General features: G+C 38.6%; 1 protein-coding gene across 1 annotated transcript in view; it reads right to left on the bottom strand.

The window, feature by feature from the left end:
* LOC103743834 (puromycin-sensitive aminopeptidase-like protein) overlaps window positions 1-17,399 on the bottom strand; it is a 57,036-nt gene that overhangs the window by 17,487 nt on the left and 22,150 nt on the right. Inside the window, exons 3-4 of the mRNA XM_008845329.2 lie at window positions 10,513-10,590; window positions 1,385-1,506 (exon numbers count right to left, since the gene is read on the bottom strand). Coding sequence (XP_008843551.1) covers window positions 1,385-1,506; window positions 10,513-10,590 — 200 coding nt within the window. The remainder of the gene's footprint in view (window positions 1-1,384; window positions 1,507-10,512; window positions 10,591-17,399) is intronic.

Here is a 17,399-nt window from a genome sequence, read left to right on the forward strand (position 1 = left end):
AAGGAGTAGGGAAAGGAAAAGGGAAAGGAGGAAGGGGAGGGAGAGGGGGCCAAGATGGCTTACTGGGTAAAAATTCCTTGGTGCCAAGCCTCATAACCTGAGTATGGCTCCCTGGGACCCACACAGTGGAAGGAGAGAACCAGCTCCTACAAGTTGTCCTCTAACTTCCACACATGCACCATGAAATGGCTAGGCCAGTGCTAAAGGTTTCTTTTTTAAGATTTATTTTCATTTATCACACATACACACACACACACACACACACACACACACACACACACGAGAGAGAGAGAGAGAGAGAGAGAGAGAGAGAGAGAGAGAGAGAGAGAGAGAGAGAGAGAGAGAGAGAGAGAGAGAGAGAGAGAGAGAGAGAGAGAGAGAGAGAGAGAGAGAGAGAGAGAGAGAGAGAGAGAGAGAGAGAGAGAGAGAGAGAGAGAGAGAGAGAGAGAGAGAGAGAGAGAGAGAGAGAGAGAGAGAGAGAGAGAGAGAGAGAGAGAGAGAGAGAGAGAGAGAGAGAGAGAGAGAGAGAGAGAGAGAGAGAGAGAGAGAGAGAGAGAGAGAGAGAGAGAGAGAGAGAGAGAGAGAGAGAGAGAGAGAGAGCAAGAGAGAATGTGCAGGTTGAGTCCAGGTATCTGGAGGCAGAGGGTGTCAGATTCCCTACAGCTGGAGTTACAGACAGTTGAGTTGTCTGACAAGAGTCCTAGGAACCAAATTCAATCACCTGGAATAGCAGTATGTGTTATTAATGGCTGAGTCATCCCTCCAGCCCTACTTACCTCCTTTCTGTAAACAGAAACAATGCTAAAAACACAAATTCTAAAATCATGAATATAATCGGGGCTGGAGAGATGGCTCAACAGTTAAGAGTACTGGCCACTCTTACAGACGACCCAGGTTCGATTCCCAGCACCCATAACTCCAGGACCAAGGTGTGCTTAGGGCCTCATGAGTGCTCAACAAGCACTCTGTCACCAAGCTAGGCTCCCAATCCCCATGAATATTTTTTTCTGTCTGGAGAATGACAAATTACTGGAGCAGTAAATACCAACACAGTTATGAGAATCTATAAGAATTATTAATGATAGATACTAAAGAATAAACAATACAATTTTTTTAGTAAATAAAATAAGGTTACTCATTTTCTATTTTCTATAGGAATTCACTTTTTTAAAGCAGACATATTCATATTAATAAAATTTACAAAGAAAATACAACACATTAAAAAATATATCTAGTCAATAAATTACCCTCTTCTAACCTCCTTGAGCATAGCACGACACAGGTGCACTTATATGCACTTATATGCATGTAGGCAATACACTCATACACATAAAATAAAAATAATTTTTAAGGAAGACTTAGAATAGAATAGAACAGCACATACCTCAAACTGTGTTACAGCAGCATAGCGTACCTCTCCAGTAGGGGTAGTATATTTACTTCTATAGAAACCTTTCATTTTGTCATTCAGTTCGCCAACAAAATCTATCTTTAAGGTTCCTGTACCTGTGATTGGGGATAAATAAAAACTTTAACAGAGATGTTAATGAATATAAGTATCAAAAATACATCCCCAAGACATATCTTCAATGGCTATTTACAATGTTCAAAACATACTTTCCTTTCTCAAATAGTCCTGGCACTGTAGATGACCCTCTATTGACTGCTCAGAAAGTAGTTCCATTAAGCCTCAGATTACCAATACATGAAGAACAGGAATGGAAATATTTACTATTAAATGTGTGACAAATGCAGTTGTGCATGGGGCAATTTATGAATAAAGCCAAGTTCCAAGCATGGTGGGACACGCCTTTATTCTCAGCACTTGGGGGGCAGAGGCAGGAGGATCTCGGTGAGTTCGAGACCAGCCTGCTCTACACAATGAGTTTCAGGCCAGCTGGGGCTAAACAGCAAGATCCTGTCTCAAAAGAAAAAAAAGAAAAAAGAAAAGAGAGGGGAGGGGAGGGGAGAAGATAAGAGAAGAGAAAAGGAAAAGAAAAGAAAGCTGAAAGTTGGGTCCTGATTTTTCAGATGAGGAAACTGAGGAAAAATAACTTGCCAAAGGCCACACAACTAATAAGCAGGAAGAATTCATGCTGTCTGCCAGTTATATCATGTTAGTCTTTTTAGATAACTTCATGTATCTTAGAAAAATGTAGCCAATTACTCTTTTATTAATGACACACACTATTGCTTTAATCCAAATAGAACACTGTAAGAAACTAGAGAGAAAAGCAATGATTTGATCAAGTAAAGGGTTTTAAATAAACTCTTAAAGTCACCTCAATCATCTGAACATTGATACTAAAGAAATATATCTAGTCAATAAATTACTAAATACAAACACATACAACATAAATATTTGTCCTATTGTTTAAAAGCAAAACCAATTCAGACAAAATGTGTTTTTTGCCTATTTGTACTACTTTTGCTTATATGTACTATTTTTTATCTGTTTTTTGTTTGTTTGTTTGTTTCTTTGAGACAGGATCTCATTCTGTAGCCCTTGCTAGCCAGAATAACTATGTAGACCAGGCTAGTCTCAATCTTACAGAGATCCACCTGCCTCTGCCTGTCAGGTGCTGGGATTAAAGATGTGTATCACTACAACCAATTCTCTGTGTTCTATTTTTAGTAACAAAATAAAAATAATTATTACCTAGTAGTCACCTGCTAAATTCAGATGCAATGCAGAACAAAAACCTCATTCTACATTTTACAAATCAAGTTATACACATATACACACAACTTAGAAAAATGTTGACTTTGGACCTGATCCTTTTGAAGTGCCTGTTTATAAGATCTAGAACATGTGAGGCTAACAAATCAAAGAAACTAGCCAATCACACAAAGCTTTCATATCCTAATGTTTCAAACTATATCTTGAAATGTTATAGAGCAATGAACTTGACATTGATCAATGCTCTTCACTTTTTTTCCCTTGACATCTTTTTGAATGATCTTAAAGTTGAATTTTCATCCTCTAAAACTGATTTGCTCTTGGAAAGGTCCAAAGTCACAAGGTGTGCAAGTCTACACATTAGGCAAATGGCAAAAGGCACACAGTTTCTACACAAAAACTTGTGTGGCTATGATGTAATTAAACTGATTTTCTTATGTATCACAAACAGGTCCTGAAAGCACTTTAAGAAAAAAATTCCAAACTTTTGTAGCAAAGTCACCACTAAAATAAGTGTCACATTCTTAAAATAATCATGTTAGAAAACAACAGTAACAGTTTCACTGAAGCTCAGTTGAACAGACATCTGTGGTCCTTCTTTAGATATCAGACACTTTGAGTATCTCAAAGGACAATGAGTATTGTATACAGTGTTAAGGGTGAGCTTAGGGCCTCATGAGTGCTCAACAGGCACTCTGTCACCAAGCTAGACTCCCAATCCCCATGAATATTTTTTCTTTCTGGAGAATGACAAATTACTGGAGCAGTAAATACCAACACAGTTATGAGAATCTATAAGAATTTTTAATGATGGATACTAAAGAATAAACAATACAATTTTTTTAGTAAATAAAATACGGTTACTCATTTTCTATTTTCTATAGGAATTCACTTTTTTTAAAGCAGATGTATTCATATTAATAAAATTTACAAAGAAAATACAACACATTTTAAAAAAATGACCTTGGATTGGAATTGTTTGATGGAATTTTGTTATAATTTCACAGATGAAATTGGCAGTCTGTTTTCAGTAACTCAACTGTTAAGATTTTTAACATAATTCATATTTCATAGTAAATCTACTTTCAACTACTTGGAACAAAAGTAGATTTAAAACTCATAACTAAATAAGAAAGGCTGCTTACAGTTTTTCTCGGTTTTAAATCTCCAAGGCCATAAAACCATAACAAGATACTGACAGTGACCACTTCCAAAAAGGGGCTTACTAAACAAAATACAGAGTATTGGAAAGGATAATTACCTGAAATTCAAACAAAACACATGTTAAAGTTTTTTAAAAATCATTAAAAAATTTAACTAGTATCACATTATACAATACTAATCAAAGTATTTACTATTAATATAGTAGAATTTTAGGGTGCATAGAAAAAAAGGACTTTTGACAAATTTTACTTATCAAATTAATACCACGATGAACTGGTTGCTGTTAGTGTAATTTTATACCTATTCACATATAACTACAGTGTTTCCTGAAATCAGATACTTTTATTTCAATATCCAATTTACTTATGTTTGAGTGATAAATTTTTTAAAATATAGTAAGTTGATTTATAAATTTAACAACTAAAATCACAAAATCCATCAAAAACAAATGTTGAAAGTTTAGGAGATTATAATAATTATTTCTAAACCTACAGCAGATCTTGAAACTATTAATTTTGAAGAGACTAAAAGTTATTAAAGACATTTTAGGATATGCTCAATATTCACTGTATTAACACCTAAGACCACTTCTGCAATCCTTTAAAATCTGAAAAGATAAAAGACTTTATTTTGCAGGGTATGGTGGTGCACGCCTTTAATCCCTGCACTTGGGAGGCAGAGGCAGGCAGATCTCTGTGAGTTCAAGGCCAGCCTGGTCTACATAGTGAGTTCCAGGCCAGGTGGGGCTACAGGGAGACCCTGTCTCAAAAAGACCAAAAAAAAAACAAAAAAAAAAAACCCTACAAATAACTAAAAATATCAAACACTATGACGATAAGTGTTTATCATCTTATCATCGCATACAAAGCACAACCATGGTACTTTGACTGACTTGTTCCTACTATTATTTAAAACAGCTTTGACATTTGTCATGTGTGCTATGAATACATCGCAAAGCAGCTTAGAGGGTGTGGTGGCAAAGACATGCAACCTCGGCTACCTTGAGAAGCTGGTGCAGGAGAACTGAATGATCAAGGCCTACCTGGGCAACATAGTAAGATCAAGTCTTGAAATAAAACTTTCTAAAAAGAGGTTAGAGCTGGGTATGCTAGTGGATGCCTTTAATCTAAGTACTCTGGAGGCAGAGGCAGGTGGATCTCTGTGAGAGAGAAGCCAGCCTGGCCTACATAGTGAGTTCTGGGCCAGCTGAGGCTACAGGGAGACCCTGTCTCAAACCAAATTAAACAAAATAAAAAAAGAGGTTCGGGGTTTAGTTCAGTAATGACATGCCTAATGTACACACAGGACCTCAAGTTCAATCCCTAACACAGGAAAAAATGATGCAGCTCTAATTTAATGGGGATAATAAATGACGTGTATGTGTGTGTGTGCATGTGTGTGTGCGCGCGCGTGCGTGCGTGCGCTTTTGTGTATGTACACATATTTAAGGAGCAAAGAAAAAAGGTGCAAAATATTACATATACCATGTCTATGTTATAAAAAAAAAAGTATATATAGGTAGCCAGGCATTGTGGCACACACCTTTAATCCCAGCATTCCGGGGACAGAGGCAGGCATATCTGTGAGGCCAACCTGGTTTACTAGCAAATTCCAGACCAGACAAGGCTAAAGGAAGACCCTATCTGAAAAGAAATTAAAAGGTATACATAGGAGATATATATGTAGGACCAAGCTGGCCTCAATTTCAGAGATTTGCCTGCCTCTACTTCCAGAGTGCTGGAATTAAAAGCATGTACCACTATGTTTGGCTTATTTTCTTTATATCAAAATAACAGTTCATAGTCTAAAGGTGCTATAGTACTCTCAGCTTACCTGTAAGCTGCAGGTCCTGGCAGGTCCAGGACCTTAACTCCTCACACTCTGCTGCCAAGAGGCCAATGACTTCTCAATATTAAATACTAAATACTTGCTTAGATAGTATTACTGTCTTCATTTTTCAATTTTAAACATTATTTTACACATTTTTACAGGAATTAGTTTTCTAACACCATGCAAATAGGAAATCCACGCCCCGCCGCCTTACTACACTGCCCTTATTGGCCCAGAATTCTCAATGTAGACTAGGCTGTCCTTGAACTCCTAAGAACCATCTGCCTCTGCCTCCCAATGCTGGGATTAAAGGCATGCCCAGCTAAAAATGTCTTGTATTAAATTTATTATTTAAATTATTAAATTTAAATTACTGTGTATGTGAGGAAAGCACACACATCATAGCATGCATAGGGAGATCAGTAGACAATTTTGGGGAATTAGTGTTCTCCTTCCACTATGAGATGGCAAGACTGAATTCAGGTCATTAGGCTTGTGAGCACATTGACAATGTTTTTATCCACTGAGCCATCTTGCTGGCTCTGAAAATACCTTTATTTTGCTCTCACACAAATTCATAGTTTGATTAAACATAAAAATCTAAGTTTAAAATCTGGTTCACTTAATATTTTAAATAATCACAGGTCATTAGAGTGTAGTTTCCATTGTTCCTGATAAAAAAAAAAAACTCTAGTGATAGGGGCTGAGGATGTAGCTGAGTTAGTAGAATGCTTACTTAGCAAGAACATGCACACATATATACATATAAAACTGTTTTAAAAAGACAAAAAAATTGGAAACCACAAAATAAGGTAAAAATAAGTATTTAAAAACACCAACTGTGTTAACATTCAGACATAACCTAGTCATCTACAGGGGAAGTATCGGGAAAATGTTGATACAGGGTCTCAAAGCTGGCCTTGAACCTCTAGCCTTCCTGTCTCTAATTCCTAAATCTGGGTTACAGGTGTGAGCCATTATACCCACCTAAGTATCATTTCATTTGTACTATTTTAGAGACAGGATTCATCAACCTGAATATGTAATTTTATATTCTGCTTTTTCAATTTTATAATAAGCACTTTATATAATGTTAGTAAGAATATAAACCTTTACTACTAAATATATTTCACTATATTGATAAATCATAATTAGTTTAAAAATACGTTTACTCTACTTTTTAAAATTATTTCATTTATCATGTAGTAGCCTGTGGAGGTCAGAAGAGGGCATCAGATCCCCTGGAAATGGAATTACAGATGGTTGTTACCTGCCATGTGGATGCCAGGAATTGTACCCCAGTCCTCTGGAAAAGCAGCCAGTGCTCTTAAGCACTGAGTCATCTCTCTAGTCCAATTCTAATTTTTTGAAAAGATTAGATACAACATATCTCACTAAGACATTTTTGGATATAGAATGTATTTGGTTACAACTTTTCCTTAGAATATATTCATGCTAGCAGAACTGTGAGGTCAAAAGTCAGCTCTTGGAATATACTAATAGAATGGTTTTCAAAATAATTACATGGATTTATTTCCAAAGAGTATTATGAAGGCATTTGTATATAATTAAGCAGTTTAGGATTTATTTTATTTTTATTTATGGGTATATGAATGACTGTAGAGGCCAGAAGGTGTCAGATCCCCTAGAACTGGAGTTTCAGGTGGTTCACCTGACATGAGTGCTGGGAACGAACTGGGAGTCTCTGCAAAAGTAGCTCGTAACTGCTAAGCCATCTCTCTAGCCCCTATCAAGAAATTTTTCACCTTCAGCATACATGACAAGCAAAAATTGGTTCAGTATTACAATAACTTTTTTTGATAGCTCTCATTACTAGGAAGCTGAATATCTTTTCACATGTCTAATAGTTACTCGCATTTTCTTCATTATGAATTATCTGTTCCTTTCCATTTATTCATTTATCAAGTTCCTAAGGCTTTACTAATTGATTTGCATGTAATTTCTTTTTCTTCTAGTATATTAAGTTCAGAAGGTCTTCTCTTTTCTTTTCCCTGTTTCTTTGTGTTTTTATGTCAAATAATAATACATACCAACAAATCTTCCTTCCATGCCCTCACTACATAATCTACCTCTGATGGTACATAAAAATCATGTGTGGAGCATTCTCCTCAGAGAAGAAAACTTAATCAGTACAAGATGAAGTGAGATAAAAGCATTTCTTAAAATACCAAAGCTGACTAATGGGACAGGATCTGTGTATAGTGAGAGGCTTTAGTGGATCTAAATGACTCTGACCAGAGTGTAAAATGTGTCTGTAGAGTAACAGAACACCCTACAAGAGATACAAAAAAGACCAAACAGGGTCTGCAGAGATAGCACAAGCGGTTAAGAACACTGACTGTTCTTGCAGAAGATCCGGGTTCAAATTCCAGCACTCACATGGCAGCTAACAACTGTCTGTAACTCCAGTTCCAGGGGATCTGACAGTCTCTTGTGTCCTCCGCGGGCATTGCACAACATGGGTACACACAAAATAAAAATAATAAAGAGATATTTGTTTAAAAAAAAAAAAGACCAAACAGAAGAAATGGTCTGTTTGGGTTACTCAAAGACAAATGTGGCAAGATTTATGTCAAGCCCAAATTCCCAAAGAAAAAATTGATAGAAAACCAAATTCAGTACTAAGGAGTTTCTGGAAGGCTTTAAAACCAGAAGAACAGTTTACAAAAGGCATTCAAAGGATTAAAAACTGTCCCAGGGGTGGTTAAGGTTCCCCAAAGATTAAAAAAGGTGCATTCCTCTCCTTAAAAAAAAGGCTATGCTAGGGGTGGAGGCAGTTTTTCCCACCACAACCTCCCCCAACAGCCAGGTATGGTTAATGGAGAGACAACAGATATGGCTACAGTCAGGAAGCAGACCCAGGGCCTGCCTGACTCAGGAAACCAACAGGTAGAGTGGGGACAAGAGAACCCCCCTGCCTTCTTAGCCGGGTACAGGGTTAGGCAACTGGAGCCAGCACCTGTAAGTGTATCAAGGATAAAAGACTACAAAGAAACTCCATGTAAGATCCTCAGAATGTGGAATGACTCTGAAGGGATAACTAAAGATAGTAAAGAAGTAGCCAAATTAATGCCTCTTACCATACTATGGTACCTAACAAAAGATCTATGGAGAAAGACATTAATACAAATAGATAAAACCTTTCCATGCTGTGTTAGACTTTGTCTACGACCAATTTAATATATGATGTTAACTTTCGAGTGTTTTACAGATGTGAAACACATTTGAAAGATACCTGAAGAAACAAAGGCCAGCTATAGCCGTAAGATTCTTGGGAGTTTTATGGTTGGGTAAGATAAAAACAGAGGCTCCCCAAACTATACAACTGTTAAGAAAAACTACAATACTAGGAATGGGTTACCCCCTATGAGCTGTTGGTCAGAGAGAGATCCAAGAGGTCCTCAAATTAACCAAGGCTATTGCCACTAATGTTGGTTGTATGCTACAAAGGTCAGAAAGGCCATGTTGCTGAAGACACTGCATGATGTGAGCACAGGAGAAGAGATGGAGCTGAGACTAAACCAAAAACTTCATGCCACTGGATGGATGGCTTTCCTAGTGCCAGAAGGCACTATGCAGATGGTTGGGGAAGAAAGGATCCCCTATGATTCTACTCAGCAATGGACACCGCATGCTGCACACTATGGACATGCCAAGCAATGCCTGCAAGTGCAATAATGGCTTGACTAACATATGTACAACTGACAAATTTCTAATTAGATAAAGCCTGCTCTTAGGGGTGGAACACACATCTGGTGCTGTAGACCAGGCCAAACCCCTGTGTCAGGGAAGGCCACACAGGTGGAGAAGCTGTTGTAAGTATACTGTTTTATGAATACAGTACACCTACCTACTGGGATATCTTCTAGACATTTGTTTTTACATTCATGTTTGTTTAGGTGTGTCTACTTCCATTGTCTTCATAGTAGAGGAAACACCACTGGGATAGAACAGCCATGTCTTGAAGACAGATGATGAGAGGTTCAAGAGATCACTATCTCGCCATGATACAAGAGAGATTGCTCTGCACCGTCACCCCCTCCAGGGCTCAGGGAAATCATGGAAGAAATGGAGGAAAATTTGTAAGAGCCAGAGGAAACGGGTGGAGTGTAGCCCAGAAATTACTCATTCCTCTGAAAAGTGGGAGTGATTGAGGAGTGAGCACAGGGCACTCTGGGAAGGAGGGGTGGAGCCAGCCAAGCCACTGCGGAGAGTTAGCCAATCCACTGTGACAGACCGTGGGGCAGTTTCTTTGTAAGTCATTCCCTCCTGGTGTCATATAAAACAGAACAAAACCCAATCTGAAAAAAAAAAAATATTGAAGCTGAGGGGCTAGAGAAATGGCTCAGAGGTTAAGAGCACTGGCTGCTCTTGCAGAGAACCCAAGTTCACTTCTCCACACATGCATGGCAGCTAACAACCATCTGTAACTCCAGTTCAGGGGGCTCCAATGCCCTCTTCTGATCTCTGCGGGCACTGCAGGAATGAGTGCACTTACATACATGCAATGCGCTCATACACATAAAATTTTTAAAAAATAAAATATTTTTTAAAAATTTAAGCTGAAAAGCAATTTGCTTTATTATACAGTAAATGATCCTTAGGTTTTGGTATAGCTTTTTTGTTGCTTAAGAAGCACATGAAGAGACAGGAATTACAAACTGTTCTTTCCATAACCCAGAATTCTTAGGGGGGGGAAGCTCTTTCTTAATACTTTAATAAACAAATGAGAGAAGAAATGGCAGATAATATATTTCCCTGGAAGACATAAAATGCCACTATTATCATAGAATGACAGAAAAGTCATGTCTCCTTACCTGTTTGGAGCGTACTAGGAAATGACAAGGTGACTTTTTCATCTTCATTCTGGTAGTTAAATCCTGTAGCATGTATTTCTGGAAAGAGAGGGAAAATTTACCAATCTGAGTAAACTGAAAAAAAAAATCTAGACTATAGCAGTTAACACCTTTTAAAAAAACATTGTATTCTTTTGTTGTATGTATATGAGTGCATTGCCTGTGTGTAAGTGCACCTGTGTTGTGCAACGCCCACAGAAGTTAGAAGAGGAACTGGATCAATGCCCACAAAAGTCAGAAGAGGCTCCACTGGAACTGAAGTTACAGACTGTTGTTAGCCACCATGTGAGTGCTGGAAATTGAACCCAGGTCCTCAGGAAGAATAGCAAGTACTCTTAACTGCCATCTCTCCAGCCCTGTAGTTAACTTTTTATTTTATTATTTATTTGTCTTTTTGAAGCAGGGTCTCCCTGTAGCTTTATTTATTTATTTTATTTATTTATTTATTTATTTTTCTTTTTGAAACAGGGTCTCCCTGTAGCCCCAGCTGTCCTGGAACTCACTATGTATACCAGGTTGGCCTTGAACTCACAGAGATCTGCCTGCCTCTGCCTCCCAAGTGCTGGGACTATAGGCATGCACCACCATGCCCGGCTTTTCTTTCTTTTTATTTTATTTTATCTTATTTATTTTATTATTTTATATTACTTCATTTTATTTTATTTTATTTATTTTTTGGTCTTTTTGAGACAGGGTCTCCCTGTAGCCCCAGCTGGCCTGGAACTCACTATGTAGAATAGGCTGGACTTGAACTCACAGAGAGCAACCTGCCTCTGCCTGGGATTAAAGGTGTGCACTATCATGCCCAGCCAAATGAAATGTTCTTAATTTAGTAAGTCAAGTTTCAATAACAAGTACAATTCAAATTAACCTATTTTAAGATACATGACCTAGTTAAACATGCTTCTTAAAAATAACTGCACACAGGCTAGTGAGATAGCTCACTTGGTAAAGGTGCTTGCTGTGCAGGCCTGGTGATCTTAGTTAAAAATCTCCAGAACCACTGGGCATGGTAGCGCACATCATTGCCAGGCCTTTGATCCCAGCACTCAGAAGGCAGAGGCAGGCAGATTTCTGTGAAACTGAGGTCAGCCTGGTCTAAATAGTGAGTTCCAGGCCAGTGGGGCTACAGGGAGACACTCTCTCAAAAAACAAAAAAAAACAAAAAAATTTCCCCAGAACCCACATAAAGACAGAGGGGAGGCTGGGCGTGGTGGCGCACACCTTTAATCCCAGCACTTGGGAGGCAGAGGCAGGCGGATCTCTATGAGTTCAAGGCCAGCCTGGTCTACGTAATGAGTTCCAGGACAGCTAGGGCTACAGGGAGACCCTGTCTCAAAAAGACCAAAAAAATAAAAAATAAAAAAAATAAGATAGCGGGGAGAACCAACTCCAAAAAGTTGTCTTCTGAACTCTAATACACTGTGGCACTTAGGCCATGGCACATGTACCCACAAACTAGTATCATGATCACACACATACAAAATAAAAATTTAAAAATAGTAACTACATTTTGTTTTTTAGTATTTGTTTTTATTTTATGTGTATGAGTATATTGTCTGCAAGTGTGCAAATGCACCTGTGTCATGTAATACCCACAGGGGTCAGAAGAGGGTGTTGGATTGTCCCTGGAACTAGAATTATGACAGTTGTTAGCCACCATGTGGATGCTGGGAATAAAACCCAGGACCGCTGCAAGAGCAGCCAGTGCTTTTAACCACTGAGCTATCTCTCCAACCCCATTTACATTTCTTTATAAATTCAAAAAACTTTGGTGACAGGGAAACAGGGTTACTACAAATGTGATATATTTTCCCCCTATCTGTTTAGACTTGATTTAATTATGATAATATCAATATGATAATTCATTAAATTATATTAATATTACAGTTTACATTCACATCTTAGATAGATACATATAAATTAAATCTTCTGGGGGCTGTTAAGATGGTTCAGCAGTTAAGCTACCAGCTGCTCTTGCAGAGGACAAGTTAGTTCCCAGCATCCACATGGTGGCTGACAACCACCTCTAACTCCAATTTTAGAGGATTTGATGACCTCTTCTGGCCTCTGTAGGCACTGCACACATGTGGTGCACATACATACATACATGAAGGGAAACACTCATATACATAAATAAATCTTTGAATTAAATCTTGTAAGTAGACACAGCTATAAATCAAGTATAAACATATTTATTTTACTATTTCACTGAGATAAGATTTCACTATTTATCTGTTACCAAGGCTGGCTTCAAGCTCTCAAACATCCTGTCTCAGCTACCTGAGCACTGATATTATTTATAGGCATGGGCCATGATGCCTGGTTTATAGACATATTTAAAACATTACTAAAAAATACTTTGAAGGCTGGATAGATGACTCAGTGAATAAGAGGATTTCCTGTTCTTCCAGAGGACCTAAGTTTAGTTCCAGCACCCATATCGGGTGGCTCATAATCACCTGTAACTTCAGCTCTTGGGGATCAAACACCCTCTTCTACTCTCAGTAAATACTGAAACACGCGTGGCGCTTAAAGGAAAAGATGGACAGAAGACACCGCCTCTGTATCACCCACAAATGGGGTGGACACAACTATACAGGCACAGACATACACACACAATTAATTAAAATAAATTTAAAAATAGAATGGCCAGGCGTGGTGGTGCAGGCCTTTAATCCCAGCACTTGGGAGGCAGAGGCAGGTGGATCTTTGTGAGTTCCAGGCCAGCCTGTTCTACATAGTGAGTTCCAGGACAGCTGGGGATACAGGGAGACCCTGTGTCTTCTCAAAAAGACCAAAAAAAAAAAAAAAAGAAAAGAAAAGAAAAGAAAAGAGCCAGGCATGGTGACATCACGCACACCTTTGATCCCAGCACTCCAGGAGGCAGAGGCAGTCCAAACTCTGAATTCAAAGACATACGTACGTATGTACGTACATACATACATACATACATACATACACACACACACACATACAAGCATACACAAATAGAATTACAAGTTCAAAGCCAGCCTGGGAAACCAAGAAAGAGAATTTGTTTCATCTCAAAAACAAAACAGGGCCAATGTGATGACTCAGGGGGTTAAAGCACTTGCCACCAAGCCTGACAACCTGAATTTTGATCCCAGAGATTCACTTGGTGATGGGGGCCAGGGGAGAATACAAATGAATGTAATAAAAAGCAGAGCCTGGAGAGATGGCTCAGTGGTTAAGAGCACTTGCTATTCTGACAGAGGACCTAAGTTAGGTTCCCAGCACCCATATCAGGTGGCTCACAATAGCCTGTAACTCTAGCTCCAGGGGATCTGATGCCCTCTTCTGGCCTCTGAGGGCACCCACACTCTTGACTGCATAAACACACAAATACACATAATAAAAATAAAATCTGAGGCAGGGTGTGGTGGTGCACGCCTTTAATCCCAGCACTTGGGAGCCAGAGGCAGGTGGATCTCTGTGAGTTCAAGGCCAGCCTGGTCTACATAGTGAATTCCAGGACAGCTAGGGCTATAGAGAGACCCTGTCTCAAAAAGACACAAAAAAAAGTGTGGAGGGAACAACCACCACAACAAAAAAAACCTTGTGAAACTCTATGTAAAAGTGATTAAGAAATACTTTCTCAGAGAAGCAAAACTTGAGAACATGCTGTCAGTAGACTCATCCTGCAAGAAATGTCAACAGTTTTTCTTCAGTAAGAAGAATGTAATTGCTGGGCGTGGTGGTGCACGCCTTTAATCCAGCATTTAGGAGGCAGAGGCTGGCGGATCTCTGTGAGTTTGAAGCCAGTTTGGTCTCCATAGTGAATCCAGGACAGCTGGGGCGACAAGGAGACCCTGTTTCGAAAAGATCCCCCCCGCCAAAAAAAAAAGTATGTAATTCAGGGGCTAGAGAGATGCCTCAGCAGTTAAGAGCACTGACTGCTCCTGCAGAAGACCCGGGTTCAATTCCCAGCACCCACATGGAAGCTATAAACCGTCCTTAACTCCAGTTCCAGGGTAATCCAAAGTCCTCTTCTGACCTCCACAGCACTGCACAACACGGGTGCACTCACATACATGCAGGCAATACACTCATACACATAAAATAAAAATAATAAAATATTTTTTAAATAGATAAAAACAAAGAAGTATGTAATTCAGAATTCAGGTGTAGGGCAGGAATGTAGCTCAGTATAGTGCTTGCTAGCAGGCATGAAACCCTGTATTCGGTATTCAATCCCTAGCAACTTCATAAACTGGGTATGATGGTATATCCTTATAATCCCAATACTTGGGAGACAGAGGCAAGAGAATAAAAGTTTCAAGGTCATCCTTGGCCACACAGTGAGTTTGAGGCTAGCTTAGGATATATGAGAACCTATTTCAAAAAAATTAAAAATTTCAATCTATATAACAAAAGGAAGAAGACCAGGGGAATTAATAAATGAAGCTAGGGGCTGGGTGCAAGCCTTTAATCCCAGCATTCGGGAGGCAGAGGCAGGCTGATCTCTGTGAGTTCAAGGCCAGCCTATCTACATAGTGAGTTCCAGGACAGCTGGGACTACAGAGAGGCCCTGTTTCAAAAAAAGACAAATAAATAAATAAATACATACATAAATAAATGAAGATAAAATAATTAACATAACAGAATTTGTTCAAAATAATAGCAACAATGTATTTGATTTTATAGATAACTTTAAAAACAAAAGATGTCAGCTGTTATGAACTTGACTCATAAATTAATACAATCTTAACCAAAATCCCAGTAAGCTGAAGTTAGGAAGATGGCTCAATCACACACACACATACACACCAGCAAGTTATTTTATAGGGTAATTACAAATCAATTTTCAATTTTATATGGAGAGACAAAACACCCTAAACAGCCAACAAAGTATTAAAGAAGAATAAAAAGTTAGACAACTAACAACACTTTCCAACTTAAGACATTATAAAACTGTGGTAATTGCTGGGCGTGGTGGCACCCATCTTTAATCCTAGCACTTGGGAGGCAGAGGCAGGGGGATCTCTGTGAGTTCAAGGCCAGCCTGGTCTACATAGTGAGCTCCAGGACAGCTGGGGCTACAATGAGACCCTGTCTCAAAAAGACCAAAAAACAAAACAAAATAAAACTGGCAATGAAGGCAGTGTGCTACTGGTGAGAGAATAAACAGACGAGAAAAGAGAGCCCAGGAAGAGACAGGCAAAATATATAGTCAACCAATCTTTGACAAAGGAACAAAAGCAATACAATAAAGAAATGACAGTCTCTTCAACAAATGATGCTGAAAGTGGACGAACACATGCAACAGAAAAAAACAAAAGAATCTAGACACAGAGCTTACATCCTTCATGGTAACTACATTAAATTATAAAACTGCCAGAATACAACACAGAAAATCTAGATGACTTAGTGTATGGTGATGGCTTTTTAGATGTAACATAAAAAGGCATGAATCGATCAAAGAAAGAACTAATAAGCTAGATTTCATTAAAATTAAAAACTGTTGGGCTCTTGGGGAGATGGCTCAATGGTTAAGAACAATGGTTGTTCTTGCAGAAGACCCAGGTTCGAATTCCAGCACCCACATGGCAGCTAACAACTGTCTGTAACTCCAGTTCCAGGGGATCCAGATAGCCTCTTCTGACCTCCGCGTGCAGTGGACGACACGGGTGCACTTAACTACATGCAGGCAATACACGCATATACATAAAATGAAAATAATAAAATATTTTTTTTAAAAAGATGATTGTGGTGGCATACACCTGCAATCTCAGCACTCAAGAGTATGAGTTACATAGTCACATGACCTCCCCCCACCCACCAAAAAACATCCAGTTCCAGGGGATGTTATGCCCTTGTCTGTCCATGGTGGGCACTGTACAACATGGGTATACTTCCACACATGCAGGTATAACACTCATACATACAAAATAAAAATAAATAAATCAAAACTATATATATATATAGACATATATATAAAGACATATATATATATGTCTATATATATATATATATATATATATATATGTCTTTTTGAGACAGGGTCTCCCTGTAGCCCCAGCTGTCCTGGAACTCACTATGTAGATCAGGCTGGCCTTGAACTCACAGAGATCCACCTGCCTTGGCCTCCTGAGTGCTGGGATTAAAGGCGTGTGCCACCACACCCAGCTCTCAAAAATATTTTTAAAAAAAGAAAAAATTAAAAACATAAATTAAAGTGAAATAAGATAATGGTTTAATTTGGAAAACAGGATGTCCTGAAAATTACCAAAGAGTTGAGGAACTATTTGTTTCCTCAAATAGTCTAAAACTGTTTATCCATTCTTCAGAAGAACAATAGTACAAATAAACTTTATGTTCCAATCCCCCAAACTCACTACACTCAGAAATAGCAAACCAGAGACAAAAGTAAGTAATAAAAAAATCTCAGAAATAAAGTCATTTTAGTGCCAAACGGGTACCCAGGAAACTAAGGTAAGGAGTACTGTAACTGTTCAAGGTCAGCCTAGGTTATATAGTGAGTCTCTGTCTCAAAACAAAAACTCTAAAAATAAACTGGGTATGATATAATTCAGGAGTAGAGTACTTGTCTAGCATGCATGAGGACGACATCCCCAGTACGACAAGGGATAGCACACCCCTCCACACACACACAAAATCCGAAACCTACCAAAAAGGAGAAAATTTGTGCTAGATTCTGAATCTTTTATTTATTTACAGTGCTAGGGACAAAACTCACACATGCTAACCAAGTATTTTATCACTGAACTACATCCCTATGCCTGAATCGTTCAACTTTTCCCTACATTTATTAGTTTTGTGTGTGTGTGTGTGTGTGTGTGTGTGTGTGTGTGTGTTTGTGTATG

Source organism: Nannospalax galili, unplaced genomic scaffold (assembly GCF_000622305.1).
Source record: "Nannospalax galili isolate Female #2095 unplaced genomic scaffold, S.galili_v1.0 scaffold1382, whole genome shotgun sequence".
Taxonomy (NCBI): Eukaryota; Metazoa; Chordata; class Mammalia; order Rodentia; family Spalacidae; genus Nannospalax; species Nannospalax galili.